The following is an 18,394-nucleotide window of genomic DNA, read 5'->3' as shown; positions in this document are numbered from 1 at the left end:
CCCCCACCCCCTGCAGCAGAAAGGGGGCTTTGAAAGACTAGACACAGAAGAGAAATCGTTTTCTTTCACACAGGACAAATAAAGACATTTTCTTAAAAGCACGACAGCACGCGTCCGTCTCAGAGGCATTTTGCAAACACTTAAAACGTTTCCCTTTCAAAGCACGCTGCTATCACCTGCAGACCCTTGCAAAGCCCCGTGAAGTGGGAGAGAGCTTTTATCTCTGTATGGATGCTCGGGCCACAGAGGACTGCAGGAACTTGCCCAAAGCTACGCGTGTCCTTGGCAAAGCCGGGATGAGAGCAGGGGCACTGCTGGCTGTGGGGCCAGCCTGCCTGCGGATCTACAGATCAAAGTGGGGAGAGACCATGGTGCAGACACTCCTCCAACCCTGCCCAAGCTGTCACCCACTGACACCCACCAGCCAGGGACAGCACAATGTGGAAATGGCCATGGGTGACTATTCCTGCTCCCACTCCCTCCTGCGCTGAGCACCCAGCCCACTGTTGTGCATAAGCCATCTCACATCCATTGGTTGGGATTAAAAAAGGCTCTGCTAATTCTCCAGGGGCTCACACAGCACAGGAAAGATGCTGCTTGTTCCAGAGGGCAAAAATGTCAGAAAACCTCTACAACGAAAGTCTCAGCAGAGAAAAGCTGCAGAAATTGCATAACCAAAATGATCAGCCCCTTGGGAAATCCCTCCCTGCTAAATGCTCCTGCTGACAGCACGGACACGACCTCAGATGCCACGCTGCTCCACTCCAAGGGTGCCTGGCCATGACCGTTCCTCACTCCACAGTTGTCCCTGAGGATGTTTTTACTGCTGGGGGTTCCCAATCTACCTAGAGGAAAGCCCTCCTTGGGACACCTTCACTTGCTGCAGGTCCCCCTCGGTGGCTCTAGAGGTGACGGAGACAGATGCCCATGCAGGACAGTTGAGCAGATGTTGCCTTGAAACAGCAAACCTAGAGGTCCCAGGGGAGTCCAGGGTACAGAAACAGCTTAGGGGTGCTCATGCGTTAAGCAGCCTGTTTGAAACGAGCCCTTGCTGAAAGCACACAGAGAAGAGGCGGGAAGGCCAATGTCAGAGCCCCAGAAGCAAAGGGACACCTCTGCTGCTCGTACATCCACATGGCCTCCGGTGGTGGCATGTGCGAGCAGGACAAGACACAACCCATCTCTGGTCAAACGGGCGCAGAGAGAGGTGAAGCCACCTTCTAGAGGAGCCACAGGCTTCAGTGGCAGAGCTGAGGCCAAAAATAAGACCTCCCCAAGGGCACACCAGCCCTCTGCCACAAATCAGAGGCCCATGGCAATAGGGTAGAAAGCAGAATAAATGGGACAGTAACTTAAAATGCCCAAGGTGCAAGCAAGCACCCAGCAGGAGCCCTGTGTGGGGGAACACGGAGCAGAGCAAGAGCGCTCAGGCAGAACATGGCCAAGAGAGCACCTACTGACAACACGCTCAAGGCAAACCCCACCATGGTCTTCTCGGGCCCTACAAAAGGCTGAGACACCCCTGCGGACCCAGCATGGCTCCTGCAAACCCAGAAAAAGTCACACAAGTGCTAAGTGGAAGGGGCTGATCCTGCTCCTCAGCAGGCACTAGGCAGAGTCCCCATCCCATGAGGCCACCCCTGCCCAGCTCCAGCACCAAAGGAGGGACCCCCTCAGCTCTAGCTGATCTGAAAACAGCAGCTCGAGGCTGCACCAGAGGCGACCCAGCTGAGCCCTTCCCTGGCCAAACCCACTCCTCTCCCAGGGATCGGGCTGGACTGTGCCAGGTGGACCTTCTGCCACCGTGCTAATGGCACACACAGCCCAGAGCATGTTGTTAGCATGTGGACAAACGAGTTCCTAACACAAACTCAGGAGTCACAGATCACTCTGGGCCCCAGGAAAGAATGAATTGGGCTATTTAAAAAAAAAAAAAAGAAAAAGAAAAAACCACAAGGAAACCCCCATGGACACATCTAAGCAGACTTGCTGCTGGCAAGCATTGTTTGGAGCTCTGCATAATGTATTTCCCAGACCTCCAAGGAAGTAATGCAGTTATGCTCCTTTCCCAGCAGACTTCTTTCCCCTCCTCTCTGCTATTTTTCAAACCATTTTTCCCCTCTAAAAGCCTCTTCCCTACTGAGACTGTGTTCCTGCCTCTTTCATCAGCTTTTCTTTCAGAGTGAAGACCAGGATGCATATGTAGCCTACGCAGATGAATTCACAGTCAGACAGACATATGAGTTTCAGCTCGACTGACACATAAGAGCCCCGTTACGGCACCCTCACCGATACCCAGAGGATGCTGGCAGTGAGCCTGAGAGCAGGAGGCAGAGCCAAAGCCAGCCCACACCCCTGCCCATGGCCACCAGCAGCCATGCAGGCGCAGTGACCATGTCCCACACTGGTCTGCACCCAAAGCCAGAAGAGCTCAAGGCATCTTTGACACAACCTACTGCTCTGATGGGCTTCTGCAAACCTGAAATATTTAAAAGAATGTGATTCTTTTCACTAAGAACAAGACCTGTTGCGAGACATCAAGTTCACGTGAAGACACCAAAGGAGAATAAATGGCTTAAAGTGATCACAAGTGCAAAGAGCTTGATCTGCACTCATAGCCCGGTACAGACCCAGGCAGACATGGCCAAGGTCACAACAGGGCAAGCCCAGACCTATTTCCTCTTAGACTTCCACTGCAAGGCACAGCCAAGGACAGCAGGGACTTCTGCTGGTATCTGCAAGGACCAGTTTTGGTGTTTAACCACCACCATCCTGTGACAAGTCACAGGCTCAGCACTGCTGGCTTCCACCAGGTATCTGAACTTGGTTCACAAAACATCGATGCCAGCACCTGGCGAGGATTAGCAGCAAAATCCTTACATATACAAATAAGCAAGACAGCAAGAGAAAGCTAGTTATTTCGTTTCAGGTGCACACAATCTGCTCCAAGCAGATCATGAAAGAGAAGGTAGAGCTCGAGAATAAAAAGCATCTGTTTTCTTCCCCAAAAGGTCCCCGATATTATTAACTTGCAACTAGACACACACTTTGGTCTTTGTTGGGAGGGGCTGAGGAGCTCTAAGGGGAGTGGATGGGCTGGCGCAGGAGCTGCAGGAAAGGCTCCAGCCTACCCCAGCCAGTGCTGGTTGCTGCCCCATCCCCTCTTGCTATGGGCTGGGGAAAGCAGTGCAGCTTTACGTTATGATGGCTGGGGTCAGGTTATCGTCGCTGGGCACACATGATTTCTGCATTGCACGGACAGGATCTAAGCAGAGGCTCATTTCTGTTGGTTCCCTTGAAATGTCATTATAGGAATTAAAATTCACGGTGAGCTCTTAAGTTACTTCCTTTTGGTAGTGCCCCAGATCAAACTAGCAGCAAGAGTGCTGTGCATTAAGCAAACACCAGCAGGCACCCAGCAGCTGCCCAGCACCATCACCAGGACCATCAGCCTGCTCGAGGAACCAGGCGGGCACCCGAGAGGGGCAGCTAGCAGGGGAAGAGGCAGTGGGTGGCAGTCCGTCAGCCAACAGCTCTGGTACAGGCAGAAAAGGGGCTGCTGAGGCCGGGGTGGTGTTTCAGAGTCCTGTTTCAGAGCCGAGCAGTGTTTCACAGGGGTCAGAGCTGAGATATTTATTGGGTGGCAAATAGCCGGGCTTGCGTGGCTGCAGCCAAAAGCCCCTGCCAACACGTTACTTAGACTTTGCAAACATGGTTTTACAGGAGTGTTACAAGAAGGACAGGGTGTGTGCAAACTAGATGGGTTGCAAAGCCTGCTCTGAACTCCCTGCAAAGAGAAACAGCAGCGGAAACTTCTCCACTGATTAACCCTTGAGCTGCCCAGAGGGGAGGGCCAGACTGAATCAGAGGAGAGCAGTCCTCCACTCCAGTCTCTGAATCTGTGCACGTGGATACATTTGCTCCCTCCCCCTGCCTTTTTATTTAAGAAAAAAGCAAGCTCTCGCCCAGTGACCTGGCAGGCTTAACCCTGGCTGCCTTGCAGTGTCCATGTGCAGGGAAGGGATGCTGAGTCCTGGGCTGTGCTCAGCCACGTGAGCAGGGAGGGACAGACAGACACGAGTCACCGCTGCTTTGGCTGCGTCACACGGTGAAGGCAGCAGCTCCCAGAGGCAACACAAACAAGCCCCATGCAAGCACTATCTCAGGACGGATGGCACCAAGCATCCCAGGATGGCAAGTGGCGTGGGGAGCACACAGATGGTGCCAGTGGGCATGGTGGGGTCCTCAGCAGCTGGGTGCGGGATGTCCCTGCAGCACTATGAGCTGTGCTCCCCATCACCTCCTAGAAACGCCAGAGGCACCACATCAAGGACCTCAATGCCCTTCCCAAACCCTTCTGCAAGGGACCACAGACCTGTGCCTCGCCCAGGGCACAAACCGGCACTCGGCCTCGTGCAACAACCCCATAACATGGGCTCCCAAACCCTTGTCCTCCCAAAGGAGTATGATCCTCTACTACCAGTGCTGCCACAGTAGAGGTGGGCACACCATTCATTTGTGTCCATGGAAGCACTGGGGAAAGCCTGTCTGTGGTGATGAGAAACGTAACTTGGGCTTCACAAGGGAGCAGAAAGGAAACCCAACACCCGCTCGAGCTCTCAGAGAATCAAAATTTCCCACCAATTTCTCCCTCCCAGTGGGTTTTGTCCCCCTTCACTCATTCCTTGGCTTATCTCCGTGCCGCAGCAGGGGGGGACGCGCCAGAGGCCGGCTCTGACACCAGGGCAGGAAAGTGCAGCCCCCGAGCCACGGCCAGGGAGCGAGCGCTGGTCCCAGCCGGGCTATCAGGCTACGGGGAAGGAGGATCAGCACAGGGCTCAGCAACAACAGCCTCCAACCACCGGGCTTGCTCGGATATTGGAAACACATGTTTGTTGGAGAGAAAGAAAAAAAGCAGCTGAATATCCACACAATTGCTGTTAGCCGGCGGGTGAGAGAAACCAGAGCGCATGGCTGGAGAGGCTCCGGCAGGGGACACGCGGACAAAGCTCCACACCACCGCCTGCACGGCCCAGGAAGGGCAGCTGCTGCCACCCAAAACATGCAGCCTCTGTGCAGGTAAAATATTTGCAAGCTCTAAGCATCAGATGTGCTTTTAAGAGTTAAATACCTAAAGCGATGAGAAAAAGTTTGAGCACAACTAATGCTGCAACGCTCCGACCTGCCCAGGCAGGGTCTGCAGATTGGGGCTGAGATAAGCGGGACCAAGATGCTAGACTGGTCTAAAAATGTCATCTCCCTTTGAAACATTTTCTGCTTTATCATATTAAACCATAAACATTTCATTGGCCCCTCTGCTCCCAATCAGCAGCCAGTTACACAAGAGAAGCATAACTGGCCCATGCAGTCATTTTATTCCAGTGAAGGATGCATTTTTGGTCTACCCACTGACAGAAGCAAAACAAAGTCTTTTCTATTGGAATAAATTTCTACATGGGGAAGAGGAAAAGGCTGACATTAATACAGTGCTGGCGGCTTAAGTTTACTTTTGAAAACAGACCCAAAAACCTCCCCGCACAGACAGAGCCAGAAGTGGAAGGAATTGACACATATCAAAAGAAAACTTAAGTCTTGTTTTATGCTGTGATACTTTAAGTCACATTTTTCAAGACACTTTAATCACCCCAGATTTTCACTGCAGGCTACGTGCCTAGGAAAAAAAAAAAAAGCAAAAAAGTAGAGTGAGATCTGGGCCTTTGATAATGTTGCTTGAGAAGTGCCAGAGCCAGGAGAGCTCTGTGCTGAATAAACTGTATCCCACTTGCAGACTAGTCAAACAACCTACAAAATACCCTTAAAGGGTGAGGGTGTTCACTCCCTCAGTAGCATGAGGAAAACCAGCTTCTCCCCTTACAAAGGAGCACAGCAGAAAAAAATATGAATGCTCTGTTCACAAAGGCAGCCTCTCCATCAAATCTGAGCGCTCAGCAACTGGTGTCGATCCTTGGTCGAGCAAGCAAGGTGACCAAAGCAAAGCAAGCAGCTAACCAGAGCTCAGGGAGTCTTTGATGGCCCCTTGGAGAAGAAACACCATGCTTCTCTGAGGTACAGCAGCTCTGCTGTGTTATTGAGAGGGGTCCAGATGCTACAGCCCGAGGAAGGACAGCTTCATGCTGTCTTCAAGCTCCTCAAGTCCCCAGGAAACACGGGGGATCCCAAATACGACCCTGACAGCGGAGCTGCCCAAGACCGAACGCAGGAGAGGGAAGCGCCGAGGGTGTGAGCGAGGACAGCAGGGTACGTACGAGTGGCCAGTAGCTGGGATGAAGTATATACAGCAGTGCACCCGCGTGTCGGGGATCCGCTTCTTCCGGTTAATGTTGATTTCCTCCTGCAGGTACTTCTCATACTGGTCGTTGATGAACTTCATGATGGGCTGCCAGCTGCAGAGAGAGCGGAACACGGACGATGGGTTTGTGTGAGGGATCTGGACCACCCTGAACCTCCCGCCTGGCCTGACTGCATGGAGCAGAGCCTGCTAAGACAGGGATGCTCCGCATCTTACAGAATGCCACAGAACAAACAAACAAACCAAAACACACTCACACAGAGAACGTTTTAGTTCCTGCCAGCTCCCATTCACACAGCAACTGTGGGTGGCAGGGGAATCACAACTCTCCATGTTCAGTGCTTGGTAACTCCACGCACCGCAGCAGGAGGGGATTTACCGGCTGGTTTAGACAAGCAAGTGCCTAAGAAGTCCTCCCTTCTTTCCTCTTGGACCTGGTTGCTGAGCAGGGCAGGGCCAGGAGTGTCCCTTGGCTCCTTGCATGGTGTCACAGGAACAAGAGCAGCATCAAACCCCACAAGCCCAGCCAAGGTCATGGTGAGGAGAAGGGACCTGCCAGCCCTGCCCGGCCCAGGGGCGCCATCCTGCACAGCCAGCCACTGTCCCAGAGACTCCTGGCAGAGTTCAGCCTCCAGAGCCACATGAGCGAGCTCCAGGGACAGGCCATGCCGGCACACAGCTGCTCCCAGCTGCAAACAAAGGTTGTCTCATGCCTGAAACAGCAGGATGTTTGTGGGCTCTCACAAGGTCCAGGATCAGCCCCGGGGAGCATGGCACTGCGCTGCCACCCACAACAACCCTCTCCCCCACTCCCCACAGAGCATGGGTGGCACAAGACCAGGCTACAGCCCTCAGCACCAGCTCCGGGTCAGGATGCCCCAGGGCTTGGCCGCCTTCCCTCTGCACCAGTCCCCACGTCAGTGCAGCCAGCTCACCAGTTCTCATTGTTGATGTGGTCTCCAAAGCCTGGGGTGTCGATGACTGTCAGCTTCATGCGAACCCCCTTCTCTTCAATCTCTGAAACGGAGAGGAAAGTGGGTGGATGAGGCAAGTATCGGTGTGTATTCTGGCCAAGTGCACCCTCCAAAAATCAGCTGGAGGGCTGGAACTTCCTTCCAGGGGAGAAACACACCTTCACAACTTCTAACAAGCACAAATCAGCCCTCCAAAGGGATGCAGCACCACATCTGCCCTGAAATGCCGCACCCACAGTCTCCTCACTTGTACCCTTCCATCACAATTAAGTCAGTGCTGGTAGATAAATTAAAAATAGATGTTTTCTTAGCCCTGCAAGTGTCTCTGGATGGTAAAAGCCCCATCGGAGAGATGAACGTGGAGGTTTAACGATGGTCCACAACCCCCATGAGCCCCCAGAGACACAAGGCAGAGCAGGACCAAACGCCAAAGCACCAGGTGGGATCTGCAGTGCCTCACCATGAGTGATGGATTTGATTTCAATGGTCTTGGGGATTCGCTCTTCAGAAGTCGGCTGTACAGATTTCCGGCTGATTTTGGATTTGAAGAGGGTGTTGATTAACGTGGATTTCCCCAAACCACTCTGACCTGGAAAACAGCAGGATAAACCACAGTCAGCACTCACTCGTTTCCGGGCTATTTTCTCAAGGGCCAGGGGATGGGGATGCTGACAGACTCAGCCTGCACTAGATCTGAGGGAGGGAGGTAAGAGGGCAGCTGCTTCCCCGAAGCCTCCCCAGCTCAAGGTGCTCAACTCCATCTCGGGCAGGAGGATGCTGAGGGCAGCAAGCACCTTGCCTGGCTCCAAAGCAGCCAGCTTGCTGGGAGTGAGCAGGTCAAGAGCTGGTTCCTTGAATCCAGTGGAAATCACAGCAACCCCAAGGGCAGGAGGACACTGCCGGGGATGTTTTAAGGGCTGTGGTGACATTCAGCAGCCCTAAAGAAGGGCACAGGGACCACGGAACCCCAGGAAGGAGCATCCCAACACATCTGTGCCTTTAGCCCTGTGCAGCCTCCTCTGTCCAGCTCCACAGGGAAGGCTTAGGAGCAGCTTGGCAAGCCCTTAGCAGAACAGGACTAACAACAGCAACAGTCTTTCAAACCTCAGCCCTGCCACATCTGCTGCTGCTTCCCTGCCGGACTTGCTTTTGCAATCACACTGGCTGGCTGCACAGACCCTTTTAAGCAGGTCCCAGGAAGCACATCAGATTCCACAACTTCAGAAAGCTTTCAGAGAGAAGCGTTTTCATGCTTTATATCCCAGAGCTGAGGCCGATCCATGCGGAAAGGACACACAGCAGCTCTCAACTCTCCAAACCAGTCGTCTCATGAGCTTGAAGAACAATTTTGCCAGAGCAAACAAAACAGAGCAACTCCTCAAAACCCAGGGAGCAAACGCTTGGCTTCAGAGCAGATGTTCTGTGCCCCCTGTAGTCACTGCAGAGCTTCTGCACATGCCATGGGGGCCCCTTCAGCCCTGATCCACCAAGCCACGTTGCAGGCAGCTACCGTGGCACCACCTCTGGCATGCCCTCGCATCACAGAGTATCTCTAAGCACAGAGGCAGCAAGGGTGTCACCTGCATCCTCCAGGCCCTGACCCATCCAGGCTGCCAAAGGCACCCAACACTAAAGCGATGGTGTGCTCAACCAGCCCATCAGCACTGGGCATCACCTCCTGGCCAGCCCACTCCCTGATCAAAGAGCAGTTTAGAGTGGAGTTTGCAACTGATGGCACACTGCAACCCAGCACAGGAAAACTCTGTTTGCCAGCGACTATCACAGCTGGGATGTAGAAGGAACACGTGGACCAGGCTGGGGTCAGGTGCTCCTGGTCCTCTGCTGCCTGAAAACACATGGGGCCAAGCACAAACAGGTCTGGAGCTGTGACTGCAGGGCCAAAGCACAGCTCTCATTGCACTGCTCATTAACCGGAGCAGATGGGGAGAGGGGGAAAGCGGGGTGTCACACTGCTAGAGCTCCTGGCAGTCAGTCTCTGCATTTGTGCCTGGCCAAGCTGTCGGAGCTGCACTGCCTGGACGGACCAGAGCCAAGAGCCACCGGTGGCCACGTACGCGATGTCCCACTCTGAACCGCAGCCACGGGCTGACCTCACCCAGTGACAGACGCGGCTGCACCCCGGGGACCCGACATGGGCAGCTGAGCGAGGGCAGACCCGCTCCCAACTCCTGTTCGCAGTCAGTGTGTTTTCCTGAGCTGAAATCAGGTGGGGAAAGCACAGCTGAGCCTCACTGCTCAGCCAGCTCTCCTCTCCCTCCAGCTGCTTTGCACCAAAAACTGAACACAAAAGATGTGCTTGGGGGTTTGTTTTTTTAAGCTTAAGACCTTTTTTCTCATCTCCACAGCCTTAAGAGAACACGGGGCTAAGCCGACCTCAGCCTGAAGCCCCCCCTCAGTTAGGCTGGAAAAACCTTTTTGAACAGGAACCGTGGTACGCAGGGCAGAGGATTTTCAAGAAGGCCCATCACAAGGACACGGTGCGGGCAGTGACCCCCACCAGCAGCGGTGCTCAATTCCCACCTCCCATGCAGAAGTTGCCTTCCCCCTCCCCTCATCTCCCGCCTGCAAAACTGGGATTGCAAGGATTTCAATGCAAGGACTTGCAGCTTAGACTGGATGGGAATAAAGGAGGTAAACTAATCCCTAGAAGCCCAACCATCCCCTACAGAAACGCAGCAGGATGAGGGCTGGCTGCTGCCTCCCAGCCTCCGCAGAGCACCCCCTCCCCGAGGGCACCCCGCGAGGTGCTGCTCCTCCCGCATCCCTCCCCGCGTCTTCTGGGAGGGCCAGAGCTCAACTTGTTTATGCTGCCACGAATTCCCCAGCCGGTAAACAGTCAGCCCAGAGCCTGCCAAGGAAAGAACAATGTTTTCCAGCCGCGCTGCAGCACAGGCTTTCATACCACACACAGCGCTGCCAAGGCAAAGCCAGGCCCTTTCCTGAACATCCCTCCACATCTGCAAAGCAGAAAGCCGAGGTGCTGCCACGGCACAGCCTGCCTGCGGAGGGATGGGTGCCTCTTGTGGCAGGGAAATGGGGGCTCAGGTTATGCAGTCTCGCTTATGGACTCTCAGGATCAGTGCTGTGATCCCCCTGCCCCAGGAGTGCTGCTCCACTGGCAGCAAGGAGCAGGTTTTTTTAAAAAACTCTGCAAGAGCTGATTCTGCAGTGACTGGGTTTGCAGCGATCACATAGCCTGGGGAGCCCTTCCCACAGATCAATTTGTGTATGAAAATATCAAAATGAGAAAGGCAGAGCGTCAGCAGAGCTTGCTGGGGAGCTACAGCACACTTGTATCTTTTAGTGTCTTTTACAGAATTAGCAAACTCTGGATCAGGCCCTCCTGTAACTCCAGGAAGCCCCCTTTTCCCTTTTCCCCCTCACCTTGTGTCCTGCAGCGCCCACCCAGCTCTCTGGCTATTCCCAGCATTTTGCTGGTGAGTGACACTGGGACCCCAGAGGCTGCAGCCAGAGCAGCAGCGATGCAGCCAGTGGCCTCCAGGTGAAATAAAGCTCCTTTGTCCTATTCACCCTGTAGCCTCAGAAACCTAATGAACAGGAGCTTGCAGTTGGCAGAATTTGGACACACAACCTTACAGCACACAGACACTCTCTGGGACACTCATTCCCTGCTGTGCCACACTGCAGGTCCCCAAAGGAGCCACCAGTAGCAGAAGCCATTCAAGCTGAATGACCCAGCTATGCAAACCCCTCTTGCTGGTCTTTATTCCCAACAGTAAATCACATGCAGCATTCCTTCCCTGGTACTTGTAATGTAGTTGCCTGAGCTGAACAGAACAATACAAGAAAACTCATAGACAGGAATTTTACCCAAACTGCTGGAAATATTAGAAAATATTAGGCCTCTCATCTACCAGCAGCAGTGCAACCCCTTGAGCCTTAACATGCTCTCAGACTGCTCAAATTAGTGCAGGGCTCCCAGGAGAGGAGGCAAGGGAGTCCTCTGCAAGGCTTCGGTGAGTCCCAACACCCCTTGAGGTGTTCCCCTCCAGGACGTGCCTGTGGCATTACCCAACGCACCCCGAGACACAGGAAGATGTACAGGACCATGGGTCACATCCCATCCACAGCTTTAACGACAGCTGAATGCAAGCCAGCTCCTTGGGAGCAGGGTTTGCTGACTCTTAAGGCAGAGACCCCAATGCTGAGCCCACGCTGCTGCTCCCAAGGAGACTCCACAGAGGACAAACATCGTCCCAGAAGAACAAAAACAATTCACTGAGCACGTCGCAGGCAGCTGGCGTGGGGGGAAAACTCACCCACAACCATGATGTTGAACTCGAAGCCCTGCTTCATGGCTTTCCGTCTCATCTGCTCCAGGATGGCGTCTATCCCCACATAGCCGAAGTCCACAGCCGGTTTCTCCAGCCGCGTCGGCATCGCCTGCTTGGGGCCGGCATCCCGTGGAGTGTCCGTCATGATGGGTGCGTGGCTGGGAACTGCCTCTGGACCTGTGGAGGCAAAGTGAGGCTGGTCAAGGGTGGCAGGCAGTGCCCAGCACACTGGGATGCTGCTCCTGGCAGGGAATGAAAGGAGCTGCCTGTTATATGCAAAGTGGGAATAAAGCACTTGCCCGGACTCAGGGCACCGGGTGGCTAAGAGGGAGAGGGCGTGTGGGATCTTCCCTGACCTCGAATCACATTAAATTTGGGCTTCCCCTTCTAAACTGACTGGATTTGCCTTAATCCCTGCCCACATCACCAAGCCTGCCTAGCAAAGGGATGCTGCTACAGGGAGAGCAGGCACATGGGTCCCACGAGCAGCTGATCTGCTGCCATGGCTTTTAGCAAGGCAGCCCTGTGCCCAGGTGCTGCCATTAAAGGCTTGCAGACCTACATAGCCTGCCCACTCCTCCATACCACCGTAATTACAGCACTCTGCTGATTGCTGGTGCAAATGCCTCCCGACCACGTTTCGGAGAGCTGGATGGCTTTGCAGACACAGAAAAGTCCTCAGCACCTACTGACACATGCCCTCCTTGAGCTCCAGCTGACGCAGCATAGAAGCTGCTGGCCCCAGCCTGCAGAAAACCCCAAAATGAACGCATCTGCATTAAAACAGGTCACATCAGACAACACCCACGCAGCCATGAAGCTTTCAGGATCCTGCTCTAATTCTGCCGATATCCACCTGAGGAACACAAACCCTTCGGCTTCCCGCAGACAGGGCGCTTGTCTCCCCTGCAAGAAGGCTCCAGCTCAGTAAAGCGTTTCAGAAGAAGCAAACATAAACATACTTCCTCATTTAACACCTTCATAACAAAATTCGGGGAACCTCCCACTCCCCCAGGCACCAGGCAGGAGCATCTGCCGCTGGGAAGGACAAAGTGTCCCTGAGGCGTTCTGGGCAATGCACTCATCCCATCCAGCCCCAGCTGCTCCCTGTCACCCGCAGGGATACTGCAAATATCCTGAAGACAGAGCATGCACTAGGTCCTTGCAAGCTCCTGGAGCTGTCAGCTCTGCAGGGCAAGATCCTCTAACAGACACGGAGCTGGAGGTTTTAGGAAAACACACTTCTGAGAGCCCTGTGCACCCCAGGCTGCTGCTGATCGATGCCTCAGTCCTGGCAACCACCAGCCTAAGCAAGCATTTTATTTTTGTTAAGCTTTTCCCAACACCTATTGAGTATTTATTATTATTAATAAAAATATTATTATTTGGAAAGAACTTGCTTCTTGCAAAGTCCTCATCCTCATTCCTTCAAACAGGAATATGGCTCTCAGCCCATCTCCTCACCCCACTGTTATTTCTGGCCTTTGATGAGGTGCTGCCTGTTTTTCTCTTTCTCCCTCCGAAGGGATTAGTCTGTAGGAATGTGGCTGGCCCAAAGGGGCTCCTCCAAACACAAGCCCATCATCCCTTCTCCTCCGGTGAGGGGCAGCGTCAGACCGGATCTGCCGGGGTTCTGCAAGGCAGAAGCACTCATCTCCTGGGAGCACAGCAGTATAGGCCAAGCAGGAAAAAGATATAAAAATAATAAAACGCAAACCCAGAACTGATCCCAAAGACTGTTTGGTCACTTTGAACAATTTTTTCCAACCCTCAATCCTGGTCTGTGCAGACCAGCGTTACTCACAGAGCTGCTAGATCGCAAACACGCTGTAGCTAACACACGGTAGCAACACGCTCCTCCCGCGGCACGCACGGGGGGGTTCAGGCTCTTGCACAACCGGCAACGTGCTGCCACGCTGCCCCTTGCACAGCCCCGTGGCCTGGAGTGCCCGAGGTCTCACCGCAGATCCCAAATCAGCCCTGTTCCAAAATGGCAAAGCCGAAAGCGGAAAAAATCCCTACACATCACTAGGAAAAAAAAAAAAGAAAAATACTATATCACGTGGAAAATATGCTGCCACCGGCAGCAGTGCTGGGTTATGCAATGGTTTTAACTCCTGCAGGCTCTGCTTGCATGCACGGCAGAGAGCCCGAAGCGTGCTGGCCCTGTGGGACAGGATGGCAGCCTGGGAAATTGGTGCAGACGAGGTCCAGCAACGTGCCCCAGTGAAATTAAGAAATTAAACAAATGGAGCAGAAAGCCGCCTTCCGCTTGCAATAAAGGCCAGGAGCATCTCCAGCACATCCTGGCTGCTGCTCGTCTATCAAGCTCTGCTGACCAGCAGCCGGCAGCGCACAGAAGGGGCTGACCCCCTCCCTGGGCAGGGGGACGTGCAGGCAAACCTGTCCCCAGCACAGGGAGCAGACTCTACGTGCTGCCTCACCACACTGCCTTCAGCGCGAGAAGGAGGGCGCGGGATGCCCCAGCCCCCAGCAAGACAAAACCCCCAGGAAGCAGGAGGCGATGGCAGATGTGGGTTTGTCACCGCAGTCCCACAGGCGTGATGCCACCTGGGATGCACTCCAGCAGCACAGCCAGCAGCGGCCCATGCTGCTTTGGCTCGCCTGCAGGGAAAAGGTGATCTAAAGGACGTTTTCTTCTACAACCTGGCTACTGTTTGGGAAAAAATAAAATAAAAATGGATATATTACAACTAGGAGTGTCTTCAAGACAGCAGGGATGTGAAGACACAAATGCTTCGGCGGCACCAGCAGACTGCCAAGGGAAATCCTGCAACCCAGACCTTCATTTTTTTTTTAGCTTCCCAACGCTGCGCTGGTCTTTTCTTAGCAAGGACTCATGCATCCCTCTTGGCTCCAAGGGGCAGAGGCAGGATGCAGCTGAGCCACAGGACCACTCCGTGGCACAGGCACATGGGGATGCTGTGCTGGGTGGCAGGGAGTACTCCCAGCAGATATTTGTCTAAAACAGAAAGATCCTAGAAATAAGTTGAAGCAGAAGCGGTGGCTGCCCGGGACATGCCACAGGCAGATCCTGTACTTGTCTGACCCGTTGTGCTCTCTGTGGGGACAGCACAGCACTGAGCTGGGCCTTCCAGAATGCTCCAAGGAGAGATGGATTAATAAACAACCAATACTGTCAGAAATTCCCAATTGCCAACGAGTCCCTGGCAAGAGCAGGATCAAACCTCATGCACCATTGCTTCACCAGTCCCACTGCAAGAGAGCTGCTTGTCCCTCTTGCAGCGAGGCTGGGAAAGCGCATGGGATGCTCACTCTGCTGATGGGGGCAGAGAACCCGGAGCCTGTAGCTCCCCCTGGGTCGTGTGTTCCTGGATAAACATGAAGCATGCTAGAACACATGCTCACACCATATTTAGACCTCCTCTGCCAGGGAAACCCTCTCCACGTGGGCATGGGAGATGTTGAGACCTTCAGGGCAGCGCTGCACTGAATGGGAACAGACCCACAGCTCCAGCCCAGGCGCCAGGCTGACTCAGGACAGCTGCTCCAGAGTTGATTTTGCCAAAGACTCCAGGCTGTTGCGCTGTAATTGATGCATGTTAGACACAAGCCAAACCCAACATCTGCGAAGCAGCAGATGAAAGGCACCCCGCAGAGAGGGGAGCCCCCGGGAGCCCCCCAGGGAGCCCCCCGCTCCTCCAGCCAGCTGGACACCCGTGCAGGCAGCTGTGGGATGGGCTTTGAGAAACAGTGCTGGTGAGGGGCTGCCAGCAAACCCAGGGCTTAGAAATGCTGCACTGATGCCACGCGGCTGCAACAACTCGGGTCGGCTGTGGGCAGAGGACAAACGCAGGCCATGGGCTCACCTGAAACCCAGAACCCTGGGGCTGGCAGTATTCATCGAGGATTTGGAAAAGGGATCTGTAAGAGGCTGGTGTTTTCACTGCAGATACACGAAAGTTAAATAACCCTTGAAGAGGCTGGACCAGGAACATCTTGCGTCCCCCCCAGCTCCTGGTTAGACCCAGCAGCTCTATGCTCTGCTCCAGCCACACAAAGCGAGCAGGATGCTGGTGATCCAGAGGGCAGAGCTGATCCCAGAGGGGGGCTGGTCATCGACCTGGTGCTCAGCAGCTGCTTGGAGCCACTGGAGAGAGGCCAGGAGGCTGCACCTCTGCCACGGCCACCCACCGCCAGTTTCAAACCATTCACCCGTTCTACCAATACACATGTAACCAATGGAGAAACACTAACATTGCTGGGTAAATCAAAGAAACGTCCCTCAGGTGCAGGGAGCACCAAGCACTCCCACGTTTTGGTGATTCTGCAGCTGGTTCTGCAGAGCAACAAGCACTCAGAAGCCCAGGATGCTGCGGTGGGGATAACTCCCCTTCCCTCCACACAGCGGAGACTGGAAACTCCGCGGGCTTCCAGATTTGTTGGATGGGTTGATACAAACACAGAGAGAAGATTCACAGCGGCGAACAGCAGTATATCAGGGCGTGAAAACACAACCGCTGCCCAGGCAGCTGAGTATCCACAGATGTTTTCAAGGGAGCAGTGCGGACCAACTAACCTTCCAATTTTTGGGAGCTGCAATCTTACAAAATTGTGCCTGTAGGGTGTAACAGGCATTTTTAGAACCATAGAGTGAATTTATAGTTCCTGGTTAACTACAGCTGGCTGGCGGGACTGCAGCACGCACAGCCTCCAGGCCCTTTCCCCTTTGCACACCGAGCTGGTGACCACAAGCTATGGAAACAGATCCAAGGTGCGGAGGTGGCAAAGCCACAGCTCTCCCTTCTGAGGGGACAGGAGGAGTCGGGAGGGAGGGAAGCAGCAAAGCTGAGGCTGGATGCAAACCTAGCATGGCGCAAACATCGCTGCTTTCTTCAGCTGCCCAGTCCAAGCCACACGGGATCCCCTGGTGCTGAACGCAGCAGGTCTGTGCTGGTCCCGCAGGGATGTGTGGGTACCAGGGAATGTGAGGCACGGCTCAGTCCGAAAGTGGGGGGCAGCCTGCACCCCAGAGGAGGGCTCAGCCTGGCATGCAGAGCCACTGCCACAGACTCTGCAGCACCAAACTGTAACTAGGGATGTTTTTATTATTCATCTCTGGCTGGCTGGCACAGCCAGGCCCAAGCTAGAGTCTGTCTCTTGCATCCCTGGGCACAAAGCTATGGTTTCAGGCTGGCTGCCAGCCCAGGCCCACCTACCAACCAGTTACATTTCCTTCTCGGCTTGCATTTCCACCTGATGCCTACAGAGACAACCTAGAAATAGCAGACGATGTTTAACTACGCTTCGTTAGACCAAATCTACCCCAAAGCTGTCAGAGAGGTGGCCAGGTACCTCCTGAGCATGCAAGATGCTCCAAGCTTGAAACCTTTTACTCACACAGGCGGATAAATCCATTTTCAGAGATCAAAACAGAAGCCAGCAATTCCTGCTCTGGAGTGAGTGCTTTGGTAGGTGACTAGGCAGGGCCACAGCGCTGAGGCACAGACAGGAGCCATGGGCACTGCACGCAGCTGTGCAGGTCGAGTCATCCCCACTCGCCACGTGCGCTTCCGTCCTCACTCACTGTGCGCTTCCCCCTCCCTGCTCCGGAAACGGTCCTCGGCAGCTCACCCAGCTCACCCTCCGCAGCTCACCCCTCCGCAGCTCACCCAGCTCACCCCTCCGTTCATTTACCAGAGATGGATGCTCCAGGGTTCCCCTTCCTTGCTTAACTCGCTGGCTGCTGCAGGCTCCACTCACGGGCATTTCTGGGCTGGGATGCAGTGAGCTTGTCCTAGAGGTTAAACCGCAGTGCCAGCTCTGCCTGGACACTCACAAACTGGGGCACAAGCCCCCGCGCTGCCTTGGCACGGCGTGAGGCCGACCACCGCCCTTGCCCGGCTCAGACACGTGCCAGCCCGCGCAGCGCAGCCGGCAGTTGTACATCCTCGTTTCTCCAACCACGTGAGGCAGCAGCTCTAAACCACTTACAGGGACCTGCAAGGAGTTGTTACGCTGCTCTCCTTCGGTTCGCCCCAAGAAGTTTGAAAGGAAGGAGATGATCATAAATAACCCCAAGTCTTGCCTGCTCCAGGCTTGCAAACCGAGCCTCGGGCACGCGGAGGGGCCTGGCCCCGCAGCCCCAGCGGTCTCCCCAGAGGCGAGCGAGAGCTGGCCCCAAGGCCAGCCCTGCCTTGCTAGGGACAGCCCCGTCGCAGGGGAACTCTCCTGATCGCCAACATCAGCCAAAGCTACTCCATCAACCGGCCCCACGCAGCCAAACGCCGGCGGCCAGCGCAACCCCTGCTCCCCGCAGACAGGCTCGGGGTGCCGAGGACCCACACGAAGGCGAGCGATGGCCTGGGGGGTCTGGAGAGGGGACCCCCTCCCAGCCCCCTGGCCGCCCCGGGCGATGGTGTTCAGCACAGGAGGGACACGGAGACCCTTCCCAGCCCCTGGGCAAAAGCAAGCTCCTCTCGCCCGTGTCACCGCTTCCCTGCAGAGCTCTATGCTTTGAAAACAAAGACGCAGGCAGCGCTCCGAAAACTCAGTTTGCCCAAAAAGCGCTGCGGGAAGAAGGCGTCCCGCCTCAGGCCCCGCACCACCACCGGGCACGGCTGGTGCGCCCGGGGCTACCGGCTCCAGGCCCGGGGCTGACTTTCGCCACCCGGCCGAGCCACCCACCTCTGCAACTACGGCTTTAAAAAATAAAAAGCAAGCCAGTGGGGCACCAGGGCTGCCAGCACCCCGAGGTACAGGAGTACCCAGTGCTCAAGGAGGCATTTACATCCCGGGTTTTTTAGTTTCGC

General features: G+C 54.8%; 1 protein-coding gene across 4 annotated transcripts in view; it reads right to left on the bottom strand.

The window, feature by feature from the left end:
- SEPT9 (septin 9) overlaps positions 1–18,394 on the bottom strand; it is a 139,726-nt gene that overhangs the window by 7,475 nt on the left and 113,857 nt on the right. For all 4 annotated transcript variants that reach the window (XM_026860935.1, XM_026860936.1, XM_026860937.1 and 1 more), the window contains 4 exons: positions 11,586–11,777; positions 7,745–7,873; positions 7,246–7,327; positions 6,267–6,404 (listed from right to left, as the gene is read on the bottom strand). In XM_026860935.1, the coding sequence (XP_026716736.1) occupies positions 6,267–6,404; positions 7,246–7,327; positions 7,745–7,873; positions 11,586–11,777 (541 nt within the window). The remainder of the gene's footprint in view (positions 1–6,266; positions 6,405–7,245; positions 7,328–7,744; positions 7,874–11,585; positions 11,778–18,394) is intronic.

This window comes from Athene cunicularia, assembly GCF_003259725.1.
Source record: "Athene cunicularia isolate RWA chromosome 18 unlocalized genomic scaffold, athCun1 chr18_part1, whole genome shotgun sequence".
Lineage (NCBI taxonomy): Eukaryota > Metazoa > Chordata > Aves > Strigiformes > Strigidae > Athene > Athene cunicularia.
Note: the sequence above shows the minus strand (reverse complement) of the source record. Positions and strands in the feature narration are given on the sequence as shown.